Consider the following 20,253-nt stretch of genomic DNA (forward strand, 5'->3'; position numbering starts at 1 on the left):
TACAAACCAGCATTTCAGTATTTTTTTATTATTGGGAGGTTTTGACCATTTTTGTCATGTGGTTTGCCTAAAATAATAATAAAAAAATCTTTGTTTGGAGCTGGAAAGGGAAGAGCAGCGTGTTTATTTCATGTATGACTCATCAGCTCAGTGTTGATATGCTAAACGCTTCAGAAGCTAACACTCTATAGAGATGATCGTTTTTAATATAAAACAGTAAATGTTTAAAACAACCGTTGCTTTTTTTTTCTCTTTTCTTCCTGCTGTGGCCAATAAAACATAAGGGAGGCCACACAGTTTACATTTTAATAAAATTAAGTTATTTGGTGCCACGTTATTACAGTCTTTATTGGAAAGTGGAATAAATTGCACACAGAGGAGTCATAGGAGGGAGAAATCACTGCGAATAAACATAGATTCTGGGATGCATTTATTTGCTGGTTTCATCTCAAAGGAGGAAGGCTTTCCCCAGGAAAACAGAGGCGGCCCTGGGGCTCCGGCCTCAGGGAGGCAACCCTGGGTCGCTCCGGCTGAGGATGAGCTTTTTCGGGAGCCACTGCCACAGCGGGGCCATCCTGGCCCCGTCCAGCCAGCATTTTCCACGCGCATCCTCCAAGAGAAACCTGTCCTGCGGCCGCGGCTCGACACCCCGCAGTCCTGAAGCGCTGGGGCAGCCCGTCCTCCCGCCCGTCGGCCGTTTGCAGGGCCAGCCGAAAACGTTGGTCCCGAGGCTTTTTGCTGGAGGTTGGGGGTTTCTAGGCGAGCGCCAGGGCGCACCAGGAGTCCTGCCGGAGTGGCACGCTCAGCCCAGGCTGTGGGGCCATGGTGGTGGGGGAGAAGGTGTAGTCCTCGGGCTCGAATTTGAACTCGCTGTGGGCGCCGGCCAGCACCTCGTCCGACTGGCTCTGCGCCTGCCCCGGGGAGGGAAGCAGAAAGTCATTAGAAAGCCTGTTATTAGCCAATGGGTCACTCTCCCCCTCGTTGTAACGCAGTAGAAGGACTAGGATGGATTACGAACAGGGTGGGTTATCCCTGATGCTACTGCTGCCCTGCGGAGGAGCCCAGAGCTGGGCAAGAAGGGTGCTCCATCCTCAGCAAGCACAAGGACCAAGCGGGGAGGAGGCATCCAGAGGCCCATCTGCATTTATTTATTGACTAAACATGTCCAGTTTGGAGATCTCTAGGTACGTGTATATTTTTTAAGAGCACAGGACAAATCAGATTTATCGGTTTCAGCCAAAAAACCCCCTCTCCCATACAACGCAGCTGGCACCATGCCAGGCGCTTGGGTGCTGGAGCTGAGCTTCCCCGCCATACACACATGTCCAACTCCGGGAGGGCTTAGACTCAGCATAAAGATAGTGCTGGGTCACAAAATTTTGATGTGCGTGTTGATTTAGGGCCATTTTTTCCTCCACCAAGACAAAATAGCAATCTGCTCCAAAGAAATCCTCGGGCCAGAAGCACAGCCTTGCAATCTGGGGTCTCTGACAGCATTACAGCTCTGTGAGCGCTGAGCACCTCAGGGCTATAAAGCGCAGATAACGTATGCCCAGGGAGCCTTTTCTCGGGAGCTACAGAGTTTTCCACCCTGGGCTGATCCCACCAACTTGACAGGGTTGTAAATCCCAGGATTTCCTGGCAGGAGATGGGAATTAAACCCAGCTCCGCACCAAAGCTGGTTCGCCACCAATCGCCTCCGTGGCAGCAGGGCTTGGACCTCCCAGTTCCCCACTGCAAGATGGAAGAACCGATGGGGAGCCAACAGGCTGGAGCCCTTCCTGGTCTGCAACGTCTTGGCTCACGCTCCCTGCTTTCCTCAGTCTGAGGCAGTCCATCAGGCTGGTGGCCCCCAAAGCAATGAACTAATTGCTTAACCTCATCAAGGCCCCCCAGGTCAGCGGCTATCGAGGCGTGTGGATCATCCACCCCAGCAGGAGATGGCTGCGGGCCCACGTGCCTTACCTGGGATACCGACACAATGGTTTGTCCAGGATACTGCGAGGTCGCGCTGGGCTCTGACTTTAAAGTGACCGTGCTGTCTGAGTTCGTAATGGAAGAAGGGGAGTTAGTGGCCGAAGTCGTAGACCCTGGAAGACAATCGGTACAGGATGGTGAAGCAACATAGGTGCAAATCTGCTCTTAAGGAAATCTATATTTTAATGGCTACCATCACATCTCATGGCACAACTCTACTGTTCTCTTTCTCCACCGCATCTCTGTCAGGATAAGGCTTTGTATTTGGCTGCCAAGATGCTGATGGAGGAGGAGGAGCACCCTTTCCCAGCCTGGCAGTGCTGGTCCTGGTACAGGCCAGATGGGCTAATGTTGAATACGTCGTAATACCTTCCCCTCCACTCTTTAATACACCATTCCCAGCCCTGTTTTTTCCCATTACTCAATTTAGCCCAGATCTGCTTGAACAGGAGCGCTGCTGGGCTGGAGCCGGGTACCCACAGCGCAGAGGAACCTCACGGGAATATGACAGCAGTGAGATTTCCCACCCAGCATCCTCCTTCCATGTGAGGTCTATGCATAAATACAGGCTCTACATCTAAAGCCATCGTCAGGGAAAAAAAATCACAATATTATTTTCTAATTATCATAATTTCTTGCAGAAGACATGTTGAGGTGAATTGTGCTCCAAGCCCCCATGATGGATCATATCAGCACTGTACCTGTTGAGGTTTTGCCTTTGGTAATGTTTTTAGGCTTCCTTTTCCTCGTCTGGATGCTTTCCTTTTTCATGGCCAGAGGTCGTGGTACCTTGACATTCATAAAGTTTGGAATCATTAATATTGTATTTTACTTAGCTCCTTCCCACACACGTGTTGCTCTCCTATTTACATGCTGTAGCTCATGCAAAGCACCTAAAGTCCTTGTCCTTCACTAAGTGCTATTTTTCTCTGCAACAGGCCTTGGCTGGAAGATGTATAAGGCTAACAGCTACGGCTTTCCCACAAATTTTGTTTTTTCCTTTATTTCCTATTTTCCTTTTCCTGATTTATTAGTGACCTTTATGACAGGGCCCTATTAAATTACACTGACAGACTGAGAGCCTACATGGCTCAGAGGGAACGGTTATGGGATAAAGAGACTGTAACCTTTATGGTAGAAGTTTGAAGAAGCCTGTATGGAGGGATGCAGCCTCCCCTTTGGCTGACGGACATGTTACCAACAGTTCCCATCCTCTGTGGATAAATGTTATCAGCCAGCCTCCACGTGGACTCCTTAGCATCCTTCACACATTCTTAATTACCACATCTAGAAAAATATGCTCCTTATCTCCAGTCTGGGTTTGGGGAGCTTGAGTCTCCAGCTGCTGGAGCCTGGTAAGCTTTCTTTTTGGGGAGTAACTTGGCAAACAACCTAATTAAGAGCCACCCAATGCCAGAAATGTCTCCTCTATGCAGGTACCTCCTGAGAGTGTTCCAGTACCCCCTTAGCCTTATTCTGGAGAATCTCAGTAGACTGAGCTTTTAACTGTTCACGGAGACAGGACTGGGTTATGACTCTTCCGAATCCAGTCTAGAGGCCGGTCCCTCCAGACCTGATATCCTGGACCTGCTGGGCGGTGATCCCAGTGCCCAAAGGGTCCCTCCCGGTGCGGACGTGCTCCTCACCCCATGGAGCTTCATGTACAACCCGCAGGCGTTGCAGACGGGCTCCCCTTCGGCGTTCCTTCTCCAGAGGGTGGTATTGGTTGTGTGGCAGTTAGTGCAACATAGGCCAGCACGTCTAGATGAAGACTTAGAAACAAGCAAACACATGAGTGCACACATAGGAATGATTAATTGGGAAGTTTCCTTTCATATAAAAATAAAATCTCCAATTACACCAGTTTCCTGGAAAATATGAGACACACATGATAGCCAAATTCAGAACAAAGAAATGACATTCAAATGAGATAACTCTAATTTGCAAGTGCTTTTTTTATTGAGCTTGATAAACCTGGCAAATATCCTCGCAACTCATTTCACAAACTACCAACAAATCTGCTGGAAGTGACCGGGATTCAGAGCATAGAGAACTTCCCTCCAGGAGATCCACTCAGATGGAGAAAGAGATGGAAAATGCCAGCCAGGCTTTAAGTGCATGAGGAAAAGTCCTCATGCTTTAACTGAACTCTTCTTCTGTTTTTCTGCACTCAGAAGTACCACTAAAGTTAGTAACATCCCAATTAATCTCTGGTTTAAGACAACTGGAATCAATTGGCTGAACTGAGCAGAACCAAACTGAAGTGGCCCATGACGGGACCACGGAGGTTATTCTTTGCACATCTTGCAGACAATCTGTTCTTTTAGAGGCTGCAGAAACACCGTGCAAACATTAATTAATGACATATTTTGTGAGTGCAGTGATTGCTGGCTCTGAAACGCTAATACTTCCAAATGGAGAAGGAAAATATTCTGGCAGAAGCAGCAAACTAATTTCTGACAACTGTACTCCAAGCCACTGGAAAATTCACATATCTTTACATACAGACTTGTCAGTTCAATAGGCATTTCATTTGAAAGTCTCTTAACAGTAGGTATTGAAACTATTTTCATAAAAGACTTCACTAAGTATAAGATGCCAGTGACATAACTAATACCAAAGGCTCTCCACATTCAGGTGTTTGAATATGTTCTTCAGCCTTGAGAAAAATCACTTTGATTCCTCTCAAAGGCAGAAGATATGTGATGCAGGCAATAAAGAACTCCCTGTTTGTTTATTCTTCCATTATTGCTTGATATCATGACTGAGCAATATGATGAATGAGGTGGGAAGAGTAGGAATAAAAATGAAATGTTTTTACAAGGTTAGCAGTCAAATAAAGATCAGCTTTGAGTTTCAAGAGACACAAGTGACATGCCCAAGCTTTGATTCACTCGTTGCTCAGCAAAGAGGTCTCAGCAACTATTTGCAAATAATGGGTATTGCTTTGGAAATCATTTAGCTTTCAAGAAATAACCAGGCAAAAATAACAATACACCGAGGTGTGAGCTGACAAGCCTGGCACAGAGGAGGGGACAGCAATCCTTGTCCCTAATACAGGACATAGTGTAACAGCAAGATCCTGGAGCAGCTACAGAGCTTCCTTAAAGCCTTTCAGCTTCCAGGGCTGTGCCATTCATCCCCGCAACCAGGAGGGACCTCCGCCCCGATGGGAGCAGAGGGAGGTGCTGAGCACCCGACGGGCTCTGAGGTCCAGCTCCTGCCGCTGGTGCAGAGGGGAATTTGGAGGCACTCAGCCCTGGGGTAACTGTGCCCGGCGTGGGCTGGCAAGATCTGTCATCGCCTGTGGATGGAGGAAGGCCAATGCAAAGCCCTTTGGAAAGCCCCGAGATTTCTGGGCCACCGCGGGTCCCTGGGAGGGAGGGACACACTGTCCCTATTTCATACAACGCTTTGTCCGCGGCTTGCAGATGAGGTGGCAAGGAGACATGTGGCTCCAGTGGCCCAAGGGCAATGCCAGCCCTGCCAGAGCTCTGCCTACCCTGCCAACACTGCATCCCAACCTGCTCGCAGGCTTTCTGTTGGGGCAGTGGCACGTGCCTTCTGCATCTCCTGTACATCACTCTGTGGGCTGCCGCCTCCTCGCACAGCCAGGGAGAGCAGAAACCATCTTCCACGACCAAATATTACAATTTAAACCCCAGAAACCCCATGAGAACCTGGCCCTGCACCACAACCTGCCAGCTTAGCAAGAAAGAGACAGTCAAGGCTACTGTTGCTCACTGAAGGACAAGGGTACAATACATTATTGCTGGTTTCCCAGCAGTTCCCTTAAAAGAAAATGCATTTCTGCCTGCCTCCACCCGGCTCCCTTTGTACCATTCTGACCTTGTCTAGGAAGTTGTTGACTTCAACATTGTGCTCCAGTGTTTATTTATACAAATGCAGCATACACTCAAACAAAAACTCGTCACGGACTGGACTTGACAGCCAAGTGCTGCTGATAAGCTCAGGGAATGGTGAGTTGGTGCCTATCGAATCAACCGTGTGCAAGCGCTGCTTGGAGAGCCCGAAAAATTCAGAGCCAGCAGGGCAGGTCCTTCCAAGGGAGCCCAAAGCTGCCTCCTTTTCAAAGGTGGAAATGAAACCACAGGGTTTCACAGGAAAAAAAGAAGCCTTTGAACCCCCAGATTTAATCAACACTTCTCTGTCCCCCTTGCCAGCAGGACGGAGGGGACCCGGTGTTGATAGGAAAGAAGTTGCAGCAAAGCATGCTGAGATACCCGAGCTCAGCTCCCGAAAGCAGGCAGATCCGAGGCTCAGAGCCAAAGGTAGCGGTATCCTCTGAGATTTGCCCTTGTTTCCATGGCTCTGAGCAAACCTGCACCTTGGAGGACGAGGGAGCAGCAGGAACTGCTGGCCAGGAGAAAGCCAAGGCACACACCATGAACGCTGCATGGCTCTAGGGTCCTGTTAGATTGTCCCAGGGCTGTGATCACTCCCATCCCCACCTTCCCCAAAAGTGTCACCAAACCCAAACTGTAAAAAAGGACAGGCTGAAAAAATGCCCCGAGCCAAGCCAGCAAAACTCAGCTCCAGGTTAGTCCTTCAACTCAGGATGGTGTGGGAGCTGTGAGCACAGGACGGCTGCTGCATCTGCCCCCCGTGCTGCACCGCGCGGTGCAGCTCTGCTCCTAACACGGGGGAATTGCATGCGCAAGGAAGGAGCCATTCACCTCCACCGGCTGCTCCTGGATGGTAAAAGTGATTTGGCTTTTAGGACTGAGTCTAAGGTATCATGTTGTGAAACGCGCCAAGAAACTTTGGCTAGAAAAGATACTGCCTAAAATAAAGTGCTGCTTCCATCCTCCTCTAAGATAAACCCTTTCTGCCGAAAGCCACAGTGCTTTGAATCCAGACATAGCAAAACGGCCGTCCCTGCTGCATAGAGGATGTTGCCCTTATCTCAAAAAAGAAACAAAAAATGAACTGGAAACTACACTCCTATTGCTCACCCTCTCCCACGCACAAGCAGGCTGAGCGCTACCGAGCTGCAGGACGTCATTCCCGCAATGTTATTGGGGCCACGTTGCGTTCTCCAGGGCTTTCAGCAGGACTTTGCTTTGTGAAAGCAGAAGTCAGAATAACTCCCAGCGTGGCGTCTACTTACAGAACAAAGGTCGTAATGTAAAGGACAAAAGCAACCATTTTTCCTTCCCGTGTCTGTATTTCACCACATTGTGAAACAGCCAATTTCATCGTTCCTAGAGCAACGGTGTGTCACCGCATTCACTGCTCTGCTCCCACCCAGCCCATGTGGGTGAGGTTATGAGCAGGGAAGACATCCCCTGCCATGGAAATCGTTCGGGCGAAGAAACATCCCAAGCCACAGGGGTGCAGGTTGCTTCCTCGGTGGTGGATTTGCAGAGTGTGCCTGGCACCCTCTTGTCCATCATCAGTGGATCCCCCTTCCTTCGACAGGGCAGAACTTGTTGCAACATGACATTTCAAACCCTTGGGAAAATCCAAGATTTTGAAATGTTTCATTCCAAAGTCAGGATGGAAAGTCAAAATTGCAGCCCCTTTTCTAATCCATAAAACAAAATCGCCTCAAGTATTTCAACCTTACTGAAACGTTTCCCCTGGATAAGAATCAGCTCTTTCATTTGGGCTTTATCATTATCGTATTGATTGCCAAAATAATAATAAAAAAGGTTGGAAGTGCTTTGATAATTCCCAGCAAGATTCGCTCATCCCTGGGAAACGGTCTTAATTCTGCGAACCAGCGTTCTCCACCAGAAAACTTTGTTGAAATATTTGCCGAAAAATGCTTCACGGGTGCTACGTATGGCACTCTGCCAGCAACGATAGAGGAGCAGGCAGGGAGCTCGGGGTTCCTGAGCGCTGCCTGCACCACGCGGGTAGGGTGCAGGCAACGCGAGGCTGTCTCCCTTCCCACGCGCCGAAATAAAATACTGAATAGCAGCGAGACCTCTCCAGTTCCGTTGGGGAAAAGCTGTTCAAAAAACCCCTGGAAATTCATCCAGTGCCACATTTTGATGCCAGTCCGAAATGTGCAGTCGGATTTAAACTGGTTTGCACCTCTCTCTCTATGCACAGCTCATATTTGCTCTGAAGAAATCAGCAGCGTAACTCAGAGATTTCAGTGCAGCAGCGACCAGAGCCCGCTGCCGGGGTGCAGATTTAATGTCATTACATTAAAGGAGACCCGGAGGGTTTTGGCGAGACAAGCAAATCCTGTTGGATAATGCTAAATGTTTCACAGAAATGCCTCGATTTTGATGTGATGAACAAAACAGGGTGATTTTCCACGGAGCTGCTGCTCATTTCATTTTGCAAATCCAGAGCCACATTTCCGGGATCAGAATCAGAATGAAACATCTTGCTCAAACCCAGCTTTTTTTTTTTTTGTTTTATGGTTTTCTTACACAGAAACTTGTCACTGTTGGGTTATTGCTAATAATTTGTTTTCCAATGCAAAAAAAAAATAACTGCGGGAATACACCCTGAGTGAAAGCAAAAGGAGCTCCCAGCTGTTCCCCAGCACAGCTCCAACAAACATCCTGTTTGTAATGATGCCTTCTGATGACAGGCTCTGAAACTAAAACTGTTACCACCAAATTTAAACATTCCAAAGCGACTCTACAAAAAAAAAAAGGAGGCGCCTTTCCTCTCTCACGATGGGATCCCAATTGGAGGAAGCCAAATATCACATTGCGGGGGGGCGGAATTAATGCTTTAACCTGCAGAGAAACCGGGAACTACCAAACCCCAAATTTCCCCCTTAGGTGGGCGGGTGAAGGCAGCGGGGGAACTGGGCCCCATCCTGCTCCCATTGCGAGCGGCCGCAAACCTGCCTGGGCCAGCTCAGGATCAGCCCTGTCTCCTGTTCAACTACCCTGCCTAGACCGTGTGCGTCTGCATGAAGAACTAGGAAACAATAATAATAATTATTATAGAATAAAAAGCAACGCACCCACTGTGGGAACGGAGCCGAGGGAAGCTCACAGAGCCCCGGACCGCAGGCAGGGCTGTTCGGCCCCCACTCGGCTGCGGTGCAGCCCCTCCGTGCAGCCCCGGGACCCCTCCGGTCCCTGCTGCCCTGTCTCCGTGCTGCCCACCAACCGTGCCGGGGCAGCAATCCCTCCGGCTTCACTCCGCTCCTCCTGACCCAAGCCGGCTCTGCAGCGCAACAAGGGGCTCTTGCCGGTGCTGATGGCATTTTATTTGTGGGAGGATCGAGGGTCAAACAGGCCCTAACACAAGTACAGAGACCCCAACAGCGCGGACACCGCAACAGCCCCCCGGCTCCTGCCCTCCAGCCACCCCCCAGGTGGAGCAGGGGATCCCTGCGGGGTTTCCCCCTCTTACCAGCCTCTTCTGCGGCTTGAGCGGCCGGTTGATGCCGTTCATTTTGTGGTAGAGCCCGCAGGCGTTGCACAGGTAGTGCCCGGTGCCATCCTTCCTCCAGAGTGGCGTGGACATGGCCCCGCAGTTCACGCACTCCCGGCCGTCCCCGGGGAACTCCTCCAGGTACTCTGGAAGAGACACCCAAGGTGTGCGGGTCAGGAGCCGTCCCCACCGCACAGGGTCACCCGGGGCTGGGCTGCTCACGGGGACCCTGCGGGACAGGGTCCCTAATCCTCTGTGCCCCACTACTCCTCTGTGAGGGACAATCCCTGCCCCGGGGGGAGTTTACCTCCACCCTACAAGGTCTGGACCAAAACCCTTTATTCTCTCCACACCTTAATCTTTTAATATTTTGCTTAAAGACAGCACATTCCCCCATCCCTTCCCCAAAAGACCCCAAAGGGCTGAGCGCGGCTGAGGTCTCCCTGGGACGGGAGCAGGCAGGGAGCCCATCAGCGGGAGACCGCGGTGTTATCCCTGCGTGGGATGCAGCCCCGGCTGCAAAAATAAATTGGGGGAGAGGGGGGGGCAAAATGAGGCGATTTTCCTGATTTCCATCAAAGCGCCTTGGTCGCTGGCCGGTGGGGAGGGCCCGGCTGGGGAAGGGCTCGGGACTGCCCCTGGAGCAACGCCGGGCTGCGGCTCCGCTCGCCCGGCGCCGGCCGGGCTGGCAGCCGCGGGGTGCCCGGGGCTCCCCGGGAGAGCATCACCAGCCGCCCGCGGCCCCAAACGCCTGCTAACGAGGCTCTTCCTCACTTTTTTCCCCCCTTCCTCCGAAAGCCCCAGGAAGAAGCCGCGGAGCCGCCAGCTCCGAGCGCCATCCCCGGTCCGTCTCTGCCCCGAGCGCGGCTCCGCGGCAAACGGGCAGCCCGGAGCAAAACCGAGAGACCCCTCGATTGAGAGTCGGTCTCTTTCCTCCTGCCGCTTTTCTCTCTCTTTTTTGAAATAACTTCCTCCGCCTGGAATGTTATTTTCTTCCGAAGAAAAATACGCTCTTTTTTTTTTTTTTATCTTCAATCGTATTAATAATGATCCAACGGAAAGAAAAAGGAAAAAGAACAAAAATTAAAAGGGGGAAAATGGAAAATAAAAACAAAATGTAAAAAGTAAAAAAAGAAAAAAGTTGCAATAATTCATTAAATGAAAAAAGAATAGTTTACGCTACTTAAGAGCGGTTTACACTATTCAAGAGCAAAAAATAAACGGCAGAGAGGACGGCGGCCACTATTCGGATCCCAAACCACCAAATTCAAAGCGCAGAAGGGATTTTTGCGCCATCACCTCCCCCGGCAGGACCGCGGCGATCCCTTCCCGCACAACGCAACGGATTTTCCCAGACAAAGAGAAAATCCTGGAAAGAAACCGCTCCCGAGCACCTCCGGCGTGGGAGGAAAAGCCGAGCCGGGGAGGCAGCTCGGTGGGGAGCGGGGCTGCTTCCCTGGTTTAACTTTGTTCTTGGGGTAAAGATAAGATAATTCGGTTCACCGCCGTAAAGATGATAACGCGGCTGAGATCTTGAAGTGGCTTTTAAAGGACTTTGCAAACCACCGCCGGAGGAGGATGGTGAAATACCCTCGGGGTTATAAACCCTGCTCACGGAGAGCCCTTTTAAATCAAGCCCTAAACTTTATTCGCTCGGGGCTTGGTTTAAAAGGACTCTCCGGTGTGGATGCAAACGAATTGAAGTGAGGTTTATTGTTCAACGCCTGAGTGCGTTTCAGTGTCTCTCCAAAGGCCGCAGAGCGATGCAGCTGCGGACCTGTTTGGGCGCAGGCGAATTAGGAGACCGAGAGTCTGTTCAAATATAAACTAATTTACCACAATAAATTACTTAAAAGGGAGGGAGCTATAAATCTGCCCCGCTAATTTAAACACAAGGGTAAGTATTGAAGCACAGGCACAAAGTCGATATTGTGGGAAGGAGATATCGTGGGGGTGGTGGTGGGGCGGGGAAGGGGTTGAACGGCCTCTGCTCCTCTGTCCTCCGGGGGAATTGCTCTCCTTTGAAACGTGGTCTTTGCCCTTCGTGTCACACCCCCCCGCCCCCCCCCCCCTCTGTCCAGGGTCATCCACACCCCCCCCCCCGTGCCCGGACCATCTCTCCATCCCTGGATAAAATCATCCCCTCCTTTCCCGTCGGGGATGCCAGCGGGGCAGCTCACCCCAGGGCCGGGCCACCAACACGCCGAGGGGGGGGAATGGGGATGGCTCCGACCCGGCGCCGAGAGCCGGGAAATGACTCGGCGCCCCGAGGCGACGGCGAGGGGCGACGGCGACCTACCGAAGGTGGACCTGCGGCCGGGTAAAGCCGCCTGCCTCGTCTGCAGGCTGTGCAGCACGCTGCTCTCAAAGTGTCCGGCCGTCCAGGAAGGTGGTATCTCGGGGGTCACGTAGGCGGGGTAGGGGCTGGAGTAGGACCCGTTAACGGAGCGCACCAAGGCGTTGCCGTACTGCTCCCGGCCCCCGCCGCCCAGCAGCAGGGGCCCCTGGTAGGCGCCGTCGCGGCCCGGGGGGCTGCTGCCCGGCGGGCTGTGGGAGTAAGAGAAGCCCGACGGCGGGTGGGGGCTGCCGGCGTTGAAAGCGGCGGCCTCGCCGCTGCTCTGCCCCCAGCCCGGGGGGTTGGCGAGGTGGCTCTGGTGCGGCTCGCAGCCTTGCAGGTAGGGCAACGTCTGGAGGACGGAGGGTACCCGGGTGGTGGGCACGTAGACGGGCGAGCCGGCCGACGAGTGGAGGAAGTTGCTGGAGTCATGGGAATAAGCCGACTGGCCATGGTTGGGGGCGAGGGCCAGACCCTGATACATGTTCCGTCCTCGGCGGCGGCGGCTGCTCAGGGCCCGGCCGGCTGGGCCCCGACGGTGCCGAGAGGCTCACTCAGAGGAACCTGGGGGGAGAGCAGAAAGCCGCGGGCTGAGACCCCGGCAGAGCCCGGCCCGGGGCCCTTCGTTCCCGCCGGCGTTTCCCGCGGTGAAAGCGCCTCGTCCCTGCCTCAAGCAGGGGCTGTAATTTGTAATTTTTTTTATTTTTTTTTTGCTTTAAACTTTCCTCTGGTCAGCTCGTCCCGCAGGGGAAGCCCGCGGCGCCGGGCCGAGAGCAGCGGCCGAGCCACGGCGAGAAACAACCTCCGCGCAACGGGCAGCGGCACCGCCGGCACCTTCCCACCGCCCCGCCGCCTGCCTGGGCACTTCCAAGGGGCCGGAAAAAAACAACAGGGTTTTTTTTTTCATTTTTCTTTTTTTTCCCCTCCCTACAAGTATTTCCCTTCCCGTCTTTTTTTCGAGCCCCGGGCCTGGAGCGGGCCTCGGGGCCTTGCTGGCGGGGAGGAGGCCGGCCGCGGCCCCTCGGGCGCCCGGGCCGGGCAGGAGCGGGGTCCCGGCGGCCCTGGGCAGCGGCCCCGGACTGGAAGCATCCCCGGTGTCCCCCATGCACCAGCGTTGTCGCTTTCTTGTTAAAAAAGCGAAATAACCCTCAGGCAGGCCTCTCCGTGCGGACGGAGGGCTCAAGCCGTGGAGCACCGCAAGAGCATCCCGCCCCCGGCCCCCCTCCCGGGCCGCTCCGCCCGCACAGGTACTCACATGGCAGCGGGCCGGGAGCGGAGCCCGACATGGCCGGGTGGGCATGAAGCTGCGCTCAGACCATCCAGGGAAATCCCAGGAAAATAAAAATAATAATAATAATAGTAGTAAAAAAAATAGAGTAACGTTTACGGGGGAAGGGAGGAGAAAAACCAAAACAACCAGGACCCCCTGGCAGAGAGGGGCTGCCCTCCCCCGGTCCCTCCCCTCCCGCCGCCGCCGTCTCCCGTGGGTGCGTCCCTGGCTGCTCCCGGCGGGGAAGTGGCGGCGGCGGCGCCGGCGGCGGCTCTTTACGGCGGGCCCCGGTGCGGCCCGGCCCACGTGACGGCCGGCGGGATAGCCCCGGTCCCGGCCAGGATTGGGCGCCTCCCGGCGGGGGGGGGGGGCGGGATAAGTCCCGCCGGCTCCGCTCCCGGCGGGGGGGACGCGCCCGTCGGCTCCCCCCTGGCGCGGGGCCGCGGGCGCCGGGCGGAGCGGGGGCAGGATGCGGCCCCGAGGGTGCCCCGCACCGCCCCGGACCCTCTGGCTGCTCTCCCCCCCCCCCCGCAAGGTTGGAGGTGTCCACCCGCCCCCCGGGGAGGGGTGGGGGGTGACTCCCTCCTTTGCGGGCCTCGCTGCGTTTCTGGGGGTCGCTCCGACACCCCGGCGGGAGGAGATGCTCCCCCCCGGGCCCTGCTTTAACCGGCCGCCGGTAAATGCTGGGGATCACACCGAAAACTTTCCGGCGGGGGTTTCGAGGACGTGGCCAGGCGGTTTTCTGCTCCGAGCGAGCGCTCCGGCTCTGCTTTGCAATAAAACCCCTGCTAACGGGGAAGACGGGGGGGGTGTCTCACCAGCCTGCCCCCCAGCCCGCCCTGCCTTTCTCAAGCGGCCCACGGCCCCGCCGAGGCGGGGGCGATGCTTGCAGCCTGCCCGGCCCGGCCGTGCCCGGGGCTGAAAGCGGCTCTGCCCGGCCAGGCTGCTTTGGAGAGCAACGCTCCGGCCCCTTACCGTGCCGTCGGGGCCGCCGGGCCCCGGGCTGCCCCGCTTGCAGGGGCTCTGCTATTCCCCGAGGGAGAGCGGCGGAGAGGGTCCTCCTCCCTGCAGCCCCCCGGCCGAGCGGCTCCGGCTTTGCGACGGGGACAAAAGCCCTTTCCCCGCTTTTCCCCGTCGGTGCGAGCCCGGGAAGAGGCGGCAGGAGGGGAAGAAACACTTAGTCCCCGCTGCCCGCTTAGCCCGGGTAGTTTGGCCGATTTAACTCTCCTCCGGTGCCGGGCAGCGAGGCCGGTCTCCACTCGCCGCCGGAGCGAGGAAATATTTTCATCGTTATCGGGTTTTGCCTCCGGGGCGTGCGGGGGAATTTTTGCGCTTTTACCCCAAGGCGCCGGCTCTCTCCTCCTCGGAGAAACAGAGAAAAAAAAAAAAAAAGCCTCGGCGAGTCTCACCCGCCGCTTGCTCCATCCACGGGCGGACAGAGCTTTGCCGCCTGCAGGCCTCTGCCGACAGGATCAGGCCCTGCTCGGCCCCGGGAGCCCTCCGGTAACTCAGCTGAGCGCTGCCCGGCGGTGGGGTCCCGACGCCCCGGGGAGCCCGTCCAGCCCCGACTCCGCAGGGACCAGCGCTGCGGGAAGGGTGGGAAATTTCGGCTCCAAAATAAACTGGTGCTGGAATGCCAGCTATTTCCCTCGGAATAATGCAACGCAACTGGCTGGAGATGTATTTATTTGCTCGCGAAAGCGGCCGTTTACGGCTCGCAAGGGTATCCCCGTGCCCGCAGAGCAAAAGAAAAAAAAAGAAAAAAGAAAAAAAGAAGAACAAAAAAAGAAAAAGAAAAAAAAAAGGAAAAAAGAAAAAAAGGGAAAAAAAGCGATAGAAAAATAAAACAACAACCCGGGGAGGCTCCTGCTCAGCGAGCCCCGCGGCGGCACGGGCAGAAACGTCCCCGCGGAAAACCAGCCCCAACGGCTCCGTGGCTGTGGCTGAGCCAACGCCGGGGTTTCCTTCGTTTCGTTTCGGTTGTTAAAAGCGGGGTGAAGCCGTGGGGACGCGGGGGTTTCCAGGCTTTACAATTTCCAGGTGTTATTTAACTGAGATTTATTCCATTTTTTTTTTTTAATGCATGCGAACTGCCCGCTCCGATCGCTTCTGGCGTTCAAATAAATGTGAAAACGTTGAAAGAAACGAGGCGCTGCTGAAATCCGGAGGGATTTACCCCGTGAGCACGTTCACGCCGGAGGAAACAGCCGTGCGCGAAAACCTGCCCGTGGACGTGTTGCGTGTCTGTGTTCAGACCTATCCAGTTGGTTTTGGGTTTTTTTACCAGTTTTTCAACCCACTTTCTCCTCGCGGTAGCGTTAGCTCAGCTCCCGGAGCTGCCTGGCTCTCGCCCCACCGGGCAGCGGAGACCCGAGGCCGCGGCGAGGGGCGGCGGGTTCCACGGGCGGCTCCTCCCGCCGCCGCGCAAGGCAGCGCCCGCGGGCGCGGAGCAGCGCTGCGGGCAGGTGCTTCGACACCGGGGAGTTTCCAGCACCAAGCGCGGCAGTCGCCGTTGGACTGGCCCCATATTCCGGTCCCAGTAGGGCACCAGCCCGGGCCGGTGCCACCCACCCGTGAGGCCTGCGTGGGGCTGCCCACGGGGAGGGGGCCGCACCCGGCGCTCACAGCGTGCTTCCCTATCGCTGCGGTTTGGGTGTTTGTAGAAGTTTGGGCTGCGCTCGGTACCCGGCGGCCAGGCGGGGGGTGCGGGCGTCCTCCTTTGAGGAAGACCCGACGTGGGCGATGCTTTGGGTGAAGCGGGAGGGAAGGTGCCAGCGTGGCACCGGTGCCAGCGGCCATGCCCCGTCCGCAGCCCTCGCACTGCGCCCGGGGAAGTCACGCCGGGGTGCGGGACACGGGGAGCCCGGGCTGTGCGGGCACCCTCCCGCAGGGACAGGCAGGGGCTCCCTGGCGCTCCCTGCCCCACCGAGGGCACCCCCGGCGCGGCAGCCGGGCGCAGGGTGCCGAACATCTCTGCCTGGAACCCAGCTCACGGCGAAGCTTAGACGGGCACAAAAACTCTAGCACAAGCACCGGGGCAGGTCATCCCCGGACCCTCCGGAGGAGACCACAGACCCTCTCTTCCAGCCCCGTCCGGAGCGGGGGCAGGCGGGAAGGCCTCCCGGGAGAGCCCGGTGTCACCCCGACTGTACCCGCCGGCAGCTTTGCCACCGGTGCACATCCCTTACCGGGCTCACGGTCCGTTAGACAGGCTGCGTCGGACCTGGCCCTGCTCTTCCTGGGGGATACGGTCACATTTTGCAGGAGGGAGGGGGTTAGGAAGAGGTTCCCGCTCCCCGTCCGTCCCCCCCCCCCGTCCAGGCAGAGCCTGGCTCCGCCTGCGTCCCAGCGGGGCCGGTGCGGCTCGGCACGGCACGGCTCGGCTCCCGAGGGAGCCCTGACCCCTCCAGGTGAGGCTCCCCCGGGCCGGGACAGACTGCCCGGCGCCCCGGCCCCTCGGCTCTAATCCCGCTCCGGCTGATTTGTGAGTCCTGCGCGGGGGCGGATGCGTGGGAGCGTCCTGCGCGGTCCCCGAGGGGGGCTTTTAGCTCCCCCCCCCCCCCAACGAAAACCAAGGGAAAAAAAGAAAAGGAAAGTGGAGAGAGGAGGGCAGAAGCGTACCCGCTCCTGCTGCAGCGGGCAGAGGAGAGGCAAGGGGCACCCTGAGCGGGAAACCGCGGATTCACTTTCCCCCTCGGTGCATCGGAAGGTGGCAATTAATTAAATACGTCCCCTTTCCTCCCTCTGCCTCCCACGGGCTGCAGCATCCTCCCCCGGGGGCTCGGAGGCAGCTCGCAGCCCGCTGCCCTCGGGGGTGCCGGGGAGGGCGAGCTCCGACGTTAGAGTCGAGCCCAACCCGGTGCCCCGCGGCGGGGCTCTGCCCCGGGCCGTCCGCCCAAGCAGCCGGCACTGGGCCTGCTTCGAGTCACCCTGCACCGAGCACCCCTCTGCAAAAGGAAACCCATCACGTATTTCACCCCTGCAGCCGCTTCCCGGCTCTGCCCCCAGCTCCCAAACGAAGGACGAGCTGCCCAGGGGTACAGCAAGCTCCCCGGGGGTACAGCAAGCTCCCCGGGGGCTGTTTCCCCCGGCCCAGTGGGCTGTGAACGGCGGGGATCGACGGGAGGGGACCGGTGGGGTCTGCATCCCCTCGTCTGCATCCCCCGGTCCTCATCCGTGGTCTCCATCCCCCGGTTCGCATCCCTCCATCCCTCCATCCTCCCCCCAGCCCCTTCTTACCCAGTCTCCAAGGGCTGGGTTGGTTGATCCCTGCCCAGGGACCGAGCTCAGGTCCCTCCTGCGGCCGAGGCCGGGCTGATTCGTAGGGCAGCGCTGGAGAGAAGAGAGAAGTGATGGACACAGCCAGGGCTGGGGGAGGCCCCAGGCAGCGAGGGGCTGTGGGCAAGGACTGAGCTGCCCCAGCCCAGTCAGGCAGGGACAGCAGGGTTTTGTGCCTGGAGAAGTGAGGCGATGCCAGAGGGCTGTGTCTCAAAAGGGTTAAATAAACAGCGGGTTCCGCCAAAAAATATTTATCTCCTGTTATATGCATGTGGCAGTGGCTCTCAGGAAAGGGGGCTGTGAGAGAGAGGGGGGGAAGTATTTAAAATCTTTCCCCGTCTTACTCTTGAGATCTTGTTTTCTTCCTTAGCCCATAAGGATTTCACTGGCATGGAAAATAAAAGAGGTCCCGTAGAGCTGACGTTGCCTGCTGTCCCCTACAGACCCGTTTTATGCGGATGCTTCAGTCTCAGCCATTCCTCCAGCCGCTCACGAGGCAACAACGGCTGCAAAAATCACCCCACTTCCTTCAACATTTAGAGGCTACAAAATGCAGACTGCAGCGTGTGCCCCCCTAACGATGGGTAACTTGGCATGTGCCTCCTAAAAGAGACTTTTGCTTGTGTGATTTTGGCCCCAATTGTTTAAAATTCATTTTCCTTCCAGGCTGATTTAACAGAAAGCTCCAAGTTTCAGAGCAGTCATGAAATCCTCAGGCTGACGGTGGCAGGGCCAGTGGGCACAGGCCGGGGGTGCAGCACCCGCTGCTGGGAGTACCCCGCGAGGGATAAACCACCTCTTTTTTTGAAGATGGGCAAACTGTGGCCTCCAGATTTATTTGATGCGGGGGACTCTGTGGGCTCCAATTTGCCCCAAGCCCAAAGGACAAGGACATCCAGCCCAGGCAGGATATCCAGCCCCAGGAGGGGCTCAGCACCTCGCAGTGGATGAGGATCTGACCCCACCTGGGAAGTTCTCCAGGAGTTTCGCCAGGGGCAGGGGCAGGCGGGAGCAGCAAGTGACTCAGGCTCCGGACATGTGGGCACGCTGGGGGACGCCTTGTGTATACAATTTCTTGTGCGTGTAAATGCTTGTGGGCTTGAAGCCGGAGGGCACAGCGAGCCAGCGGCCAGGCAATGAGAGGCAAAAATCTTCTGTACTGTGAAATGGAAACTATTTCCCTGAATAAACTCGAGCCCACGTGCGCTGAGCTGGTGGGCTGATGCTGGCAATGCCAGCCCGGTCCTGGCAGAGGCCAGCGAGCAAAGAGCTCTGATATGAAACCACTTCCAGAGCCTTTCCAGTTACGCAGGGTTTCCACCATGCTCCCCACTGCCATTATGGGCAATAAATGGGGAAAGAAAAAAAAAAAAAAAGGCTATTTTGGTATATTAACCTCCTTGTGGCCAGGTGAAAGGTTAAATTCACATGATTCATTGGCAGCTGAGAGACAGCACTTTGTTGCTAGGATTTTGGGGAATGCGGAGGGCTCCAGCGAAGGAGTCTCGCTAATCTTTAAGGGAGGGAGCCAGGCTCCTGTCTGACGGCTGCAGGCCCAGCAGCTCTGTGTTTCATTTCAGACTGTCACTCTCCTATCTCTCAGCTCACTCCCAGCTCCAGCTTGCTGCCAGATCTTGGGAACTGTTAACTCAGACAAATTTATAGATGGAAAAAGAACAGTTAGCCATTGTTCCTGGGGTGGGGGAGGGAGGAAAGCGAGGAGCTTCGGCCACCAAAGTCATGATGTAACCTGGTTGTTGCTTGGTTGGGAGAAACATGCAAAGGATCTTGCTCTTCCCGTGCCAGGGAAGGAAACTGGGACCATTATGTTACTGCTAAACGTTGGGAGATGGGATGCTGGTGCCCAAGTCATTGGAGACCTTTGTAGAGCGTTCCCATGAAGTGGAATCTCCCAGCTGGACATCTCTGGGGTATGAGCTCATTTTTTCATTTCAAGTCCCGTGATACTGGGTGTTTTTCCTTAAAGCTTCAAACTCTGGAGTCATGAGTTCTAGTATCAACAGCAGTGTTCTCATAGACAAAGTGCCTCACTATGTGGGCTGCTGAGAAGAAACTGGAAATGGGGAGAACTCCAGGGTTAAAAAAGAAAAATCCAGTTGGCGAATATGGACACCCTCAGATTCGTTATTCTTCAGGAGTGCCATGACTTTCAGGAAGCATTGCTGACTTAATCTGCCTGGGAGAAAAGTGGGAGACCAAGAAGTTGTTGTCCGACTGGCGCTCTGCCCCTGCTTCCCAGTTGGATACTCTTCCAACCAGCCTTCTTGGTGGAAGGGCTTTTTTTTATTCAATCCAACATTAAAACCCATATCTGGAAAATGAGAGAGCATTCACTCACCCTAGTGTTTGGTTTATAGCTTTTGGATGGTCTGTGGCTCGTGAACATGGGTCTCTCTTGGAGGTATGTCTTCCAAAATTACCCAAAGAATAGAGATACACCTCCTACACAAGCCTCCCTGCAGCAAGGCGGTACCTGTGTTGCTGTCCTCACGGTTTCTGTAGCCCCTTCACCATCTGGAGACATCCGTGGTTCTTTGTGCTTACTCGCTTGGAGGGAAGGATGGGAAGGGTTTGGAGGACTGTTAGCTGCGAGTGGGTCTGCCTGCCCTCTTCTGCAGGTAGCTTCAGGACAGGAGAAACCTACATCGCAGTGGAATAAACCAGTTGGGGTTTTTATAGCTGCTCTGAATCCAGGTCCCCTTTTTTTTAGCATTATATGGGTGTACAGAGTAGATGGAGGTGAGAAATTTCGGATTTAAAAAATAAATAGTAATACGTTAAGCGCTTAGTAAATCCAACCACTTGAGAATCTGGCTGCATGGAAGAGGGTTTCTTCTTCCAAGGTCTGAAGGGTTGCAGAAGTCTGGTTTTTTAATCAGGAGACTGCACAGATTTGATTCTGAAGGCCCAGAAGGCGGCATGGTCCCAAAACATGACTCCCCCTCGTTTTACTTACTGGAGTTTTATTTAACTCTGCAATAACAGGGACAGACTTTCA

The 20,253-nt window shown here is 55.3% G+C and overlaps 1 protein-coding gene across 1 annotated transcript; it reads right to left on the bottom strand.

Annotated features, from left to right (window-relative positions):
* Positions 1-13,053, bottom strand: GATA5 (GATA binding protein 5). Its single transcript, XM_050907231.1, has 7 exons — positions 12,942-13,053; positions 11,651-12,250; positions 9,331-9,497; positions 3,624-3,749; positions 2,679-2,766; positions 1,966-2,090; positions 1-911 (listed from the first exon to the last, which is right to left on the bottom strand). The coding sequence occupies exons 2-7, from the start codon at positions 12,168-12,170 to the stop codon at positions 756-758; spliced, it is 1,182 nt and encodes a 393-aa protein (XP_050763188.1). The 5' UTR covers positions 12,171-12,250; positions 12,942-13,053; the 3' UTR covers positions 1-755.
* Positions 13,054-20,253: the final 7,200 nt, after the last annotated feature.

This window comes from Gymnogyps californianus, chromosome 17 (assembly GCF_018139145.2).
Source record: "Gymnogyps californianus isolate 813 chromosome 17, ASM1813914v2, whole genome shotgun sequence".
NCBI lineage: Eukaryota > Metazoa > Chordata > Aves > Accipitriformes > Cathartidae > Gymnogyps > Gymnogyps californianus.

What these genes read in the sequence shown, in the direction of transcription:
- GATA5 (XM_050907231.1), bottom strand. Translation starts at nt 12,170, where the DNA reads ATGTATCAGGGTCTGGCCCTCGCCCCCAACCATGGCCAGTCGGCTTAT. An exon ending in CAAAGGCAAAACCTCAACAG is followed by an intron (nt 2,091 to 2,678) that starts GTACAGTGCTGA and finishes ATTGTCTTCCAG; the next exon opens with GGTCTACGACTTCGGCCACT. An exon ending in CCATTGTGTCGGTATCCCAG is followed by an intron (nt 912 to 1,965) that starts GTAAGGCACGTG and finishes TCCCCGGGGCAG; the next exon opens with GCGCAGAGCCAGTCGGACGA.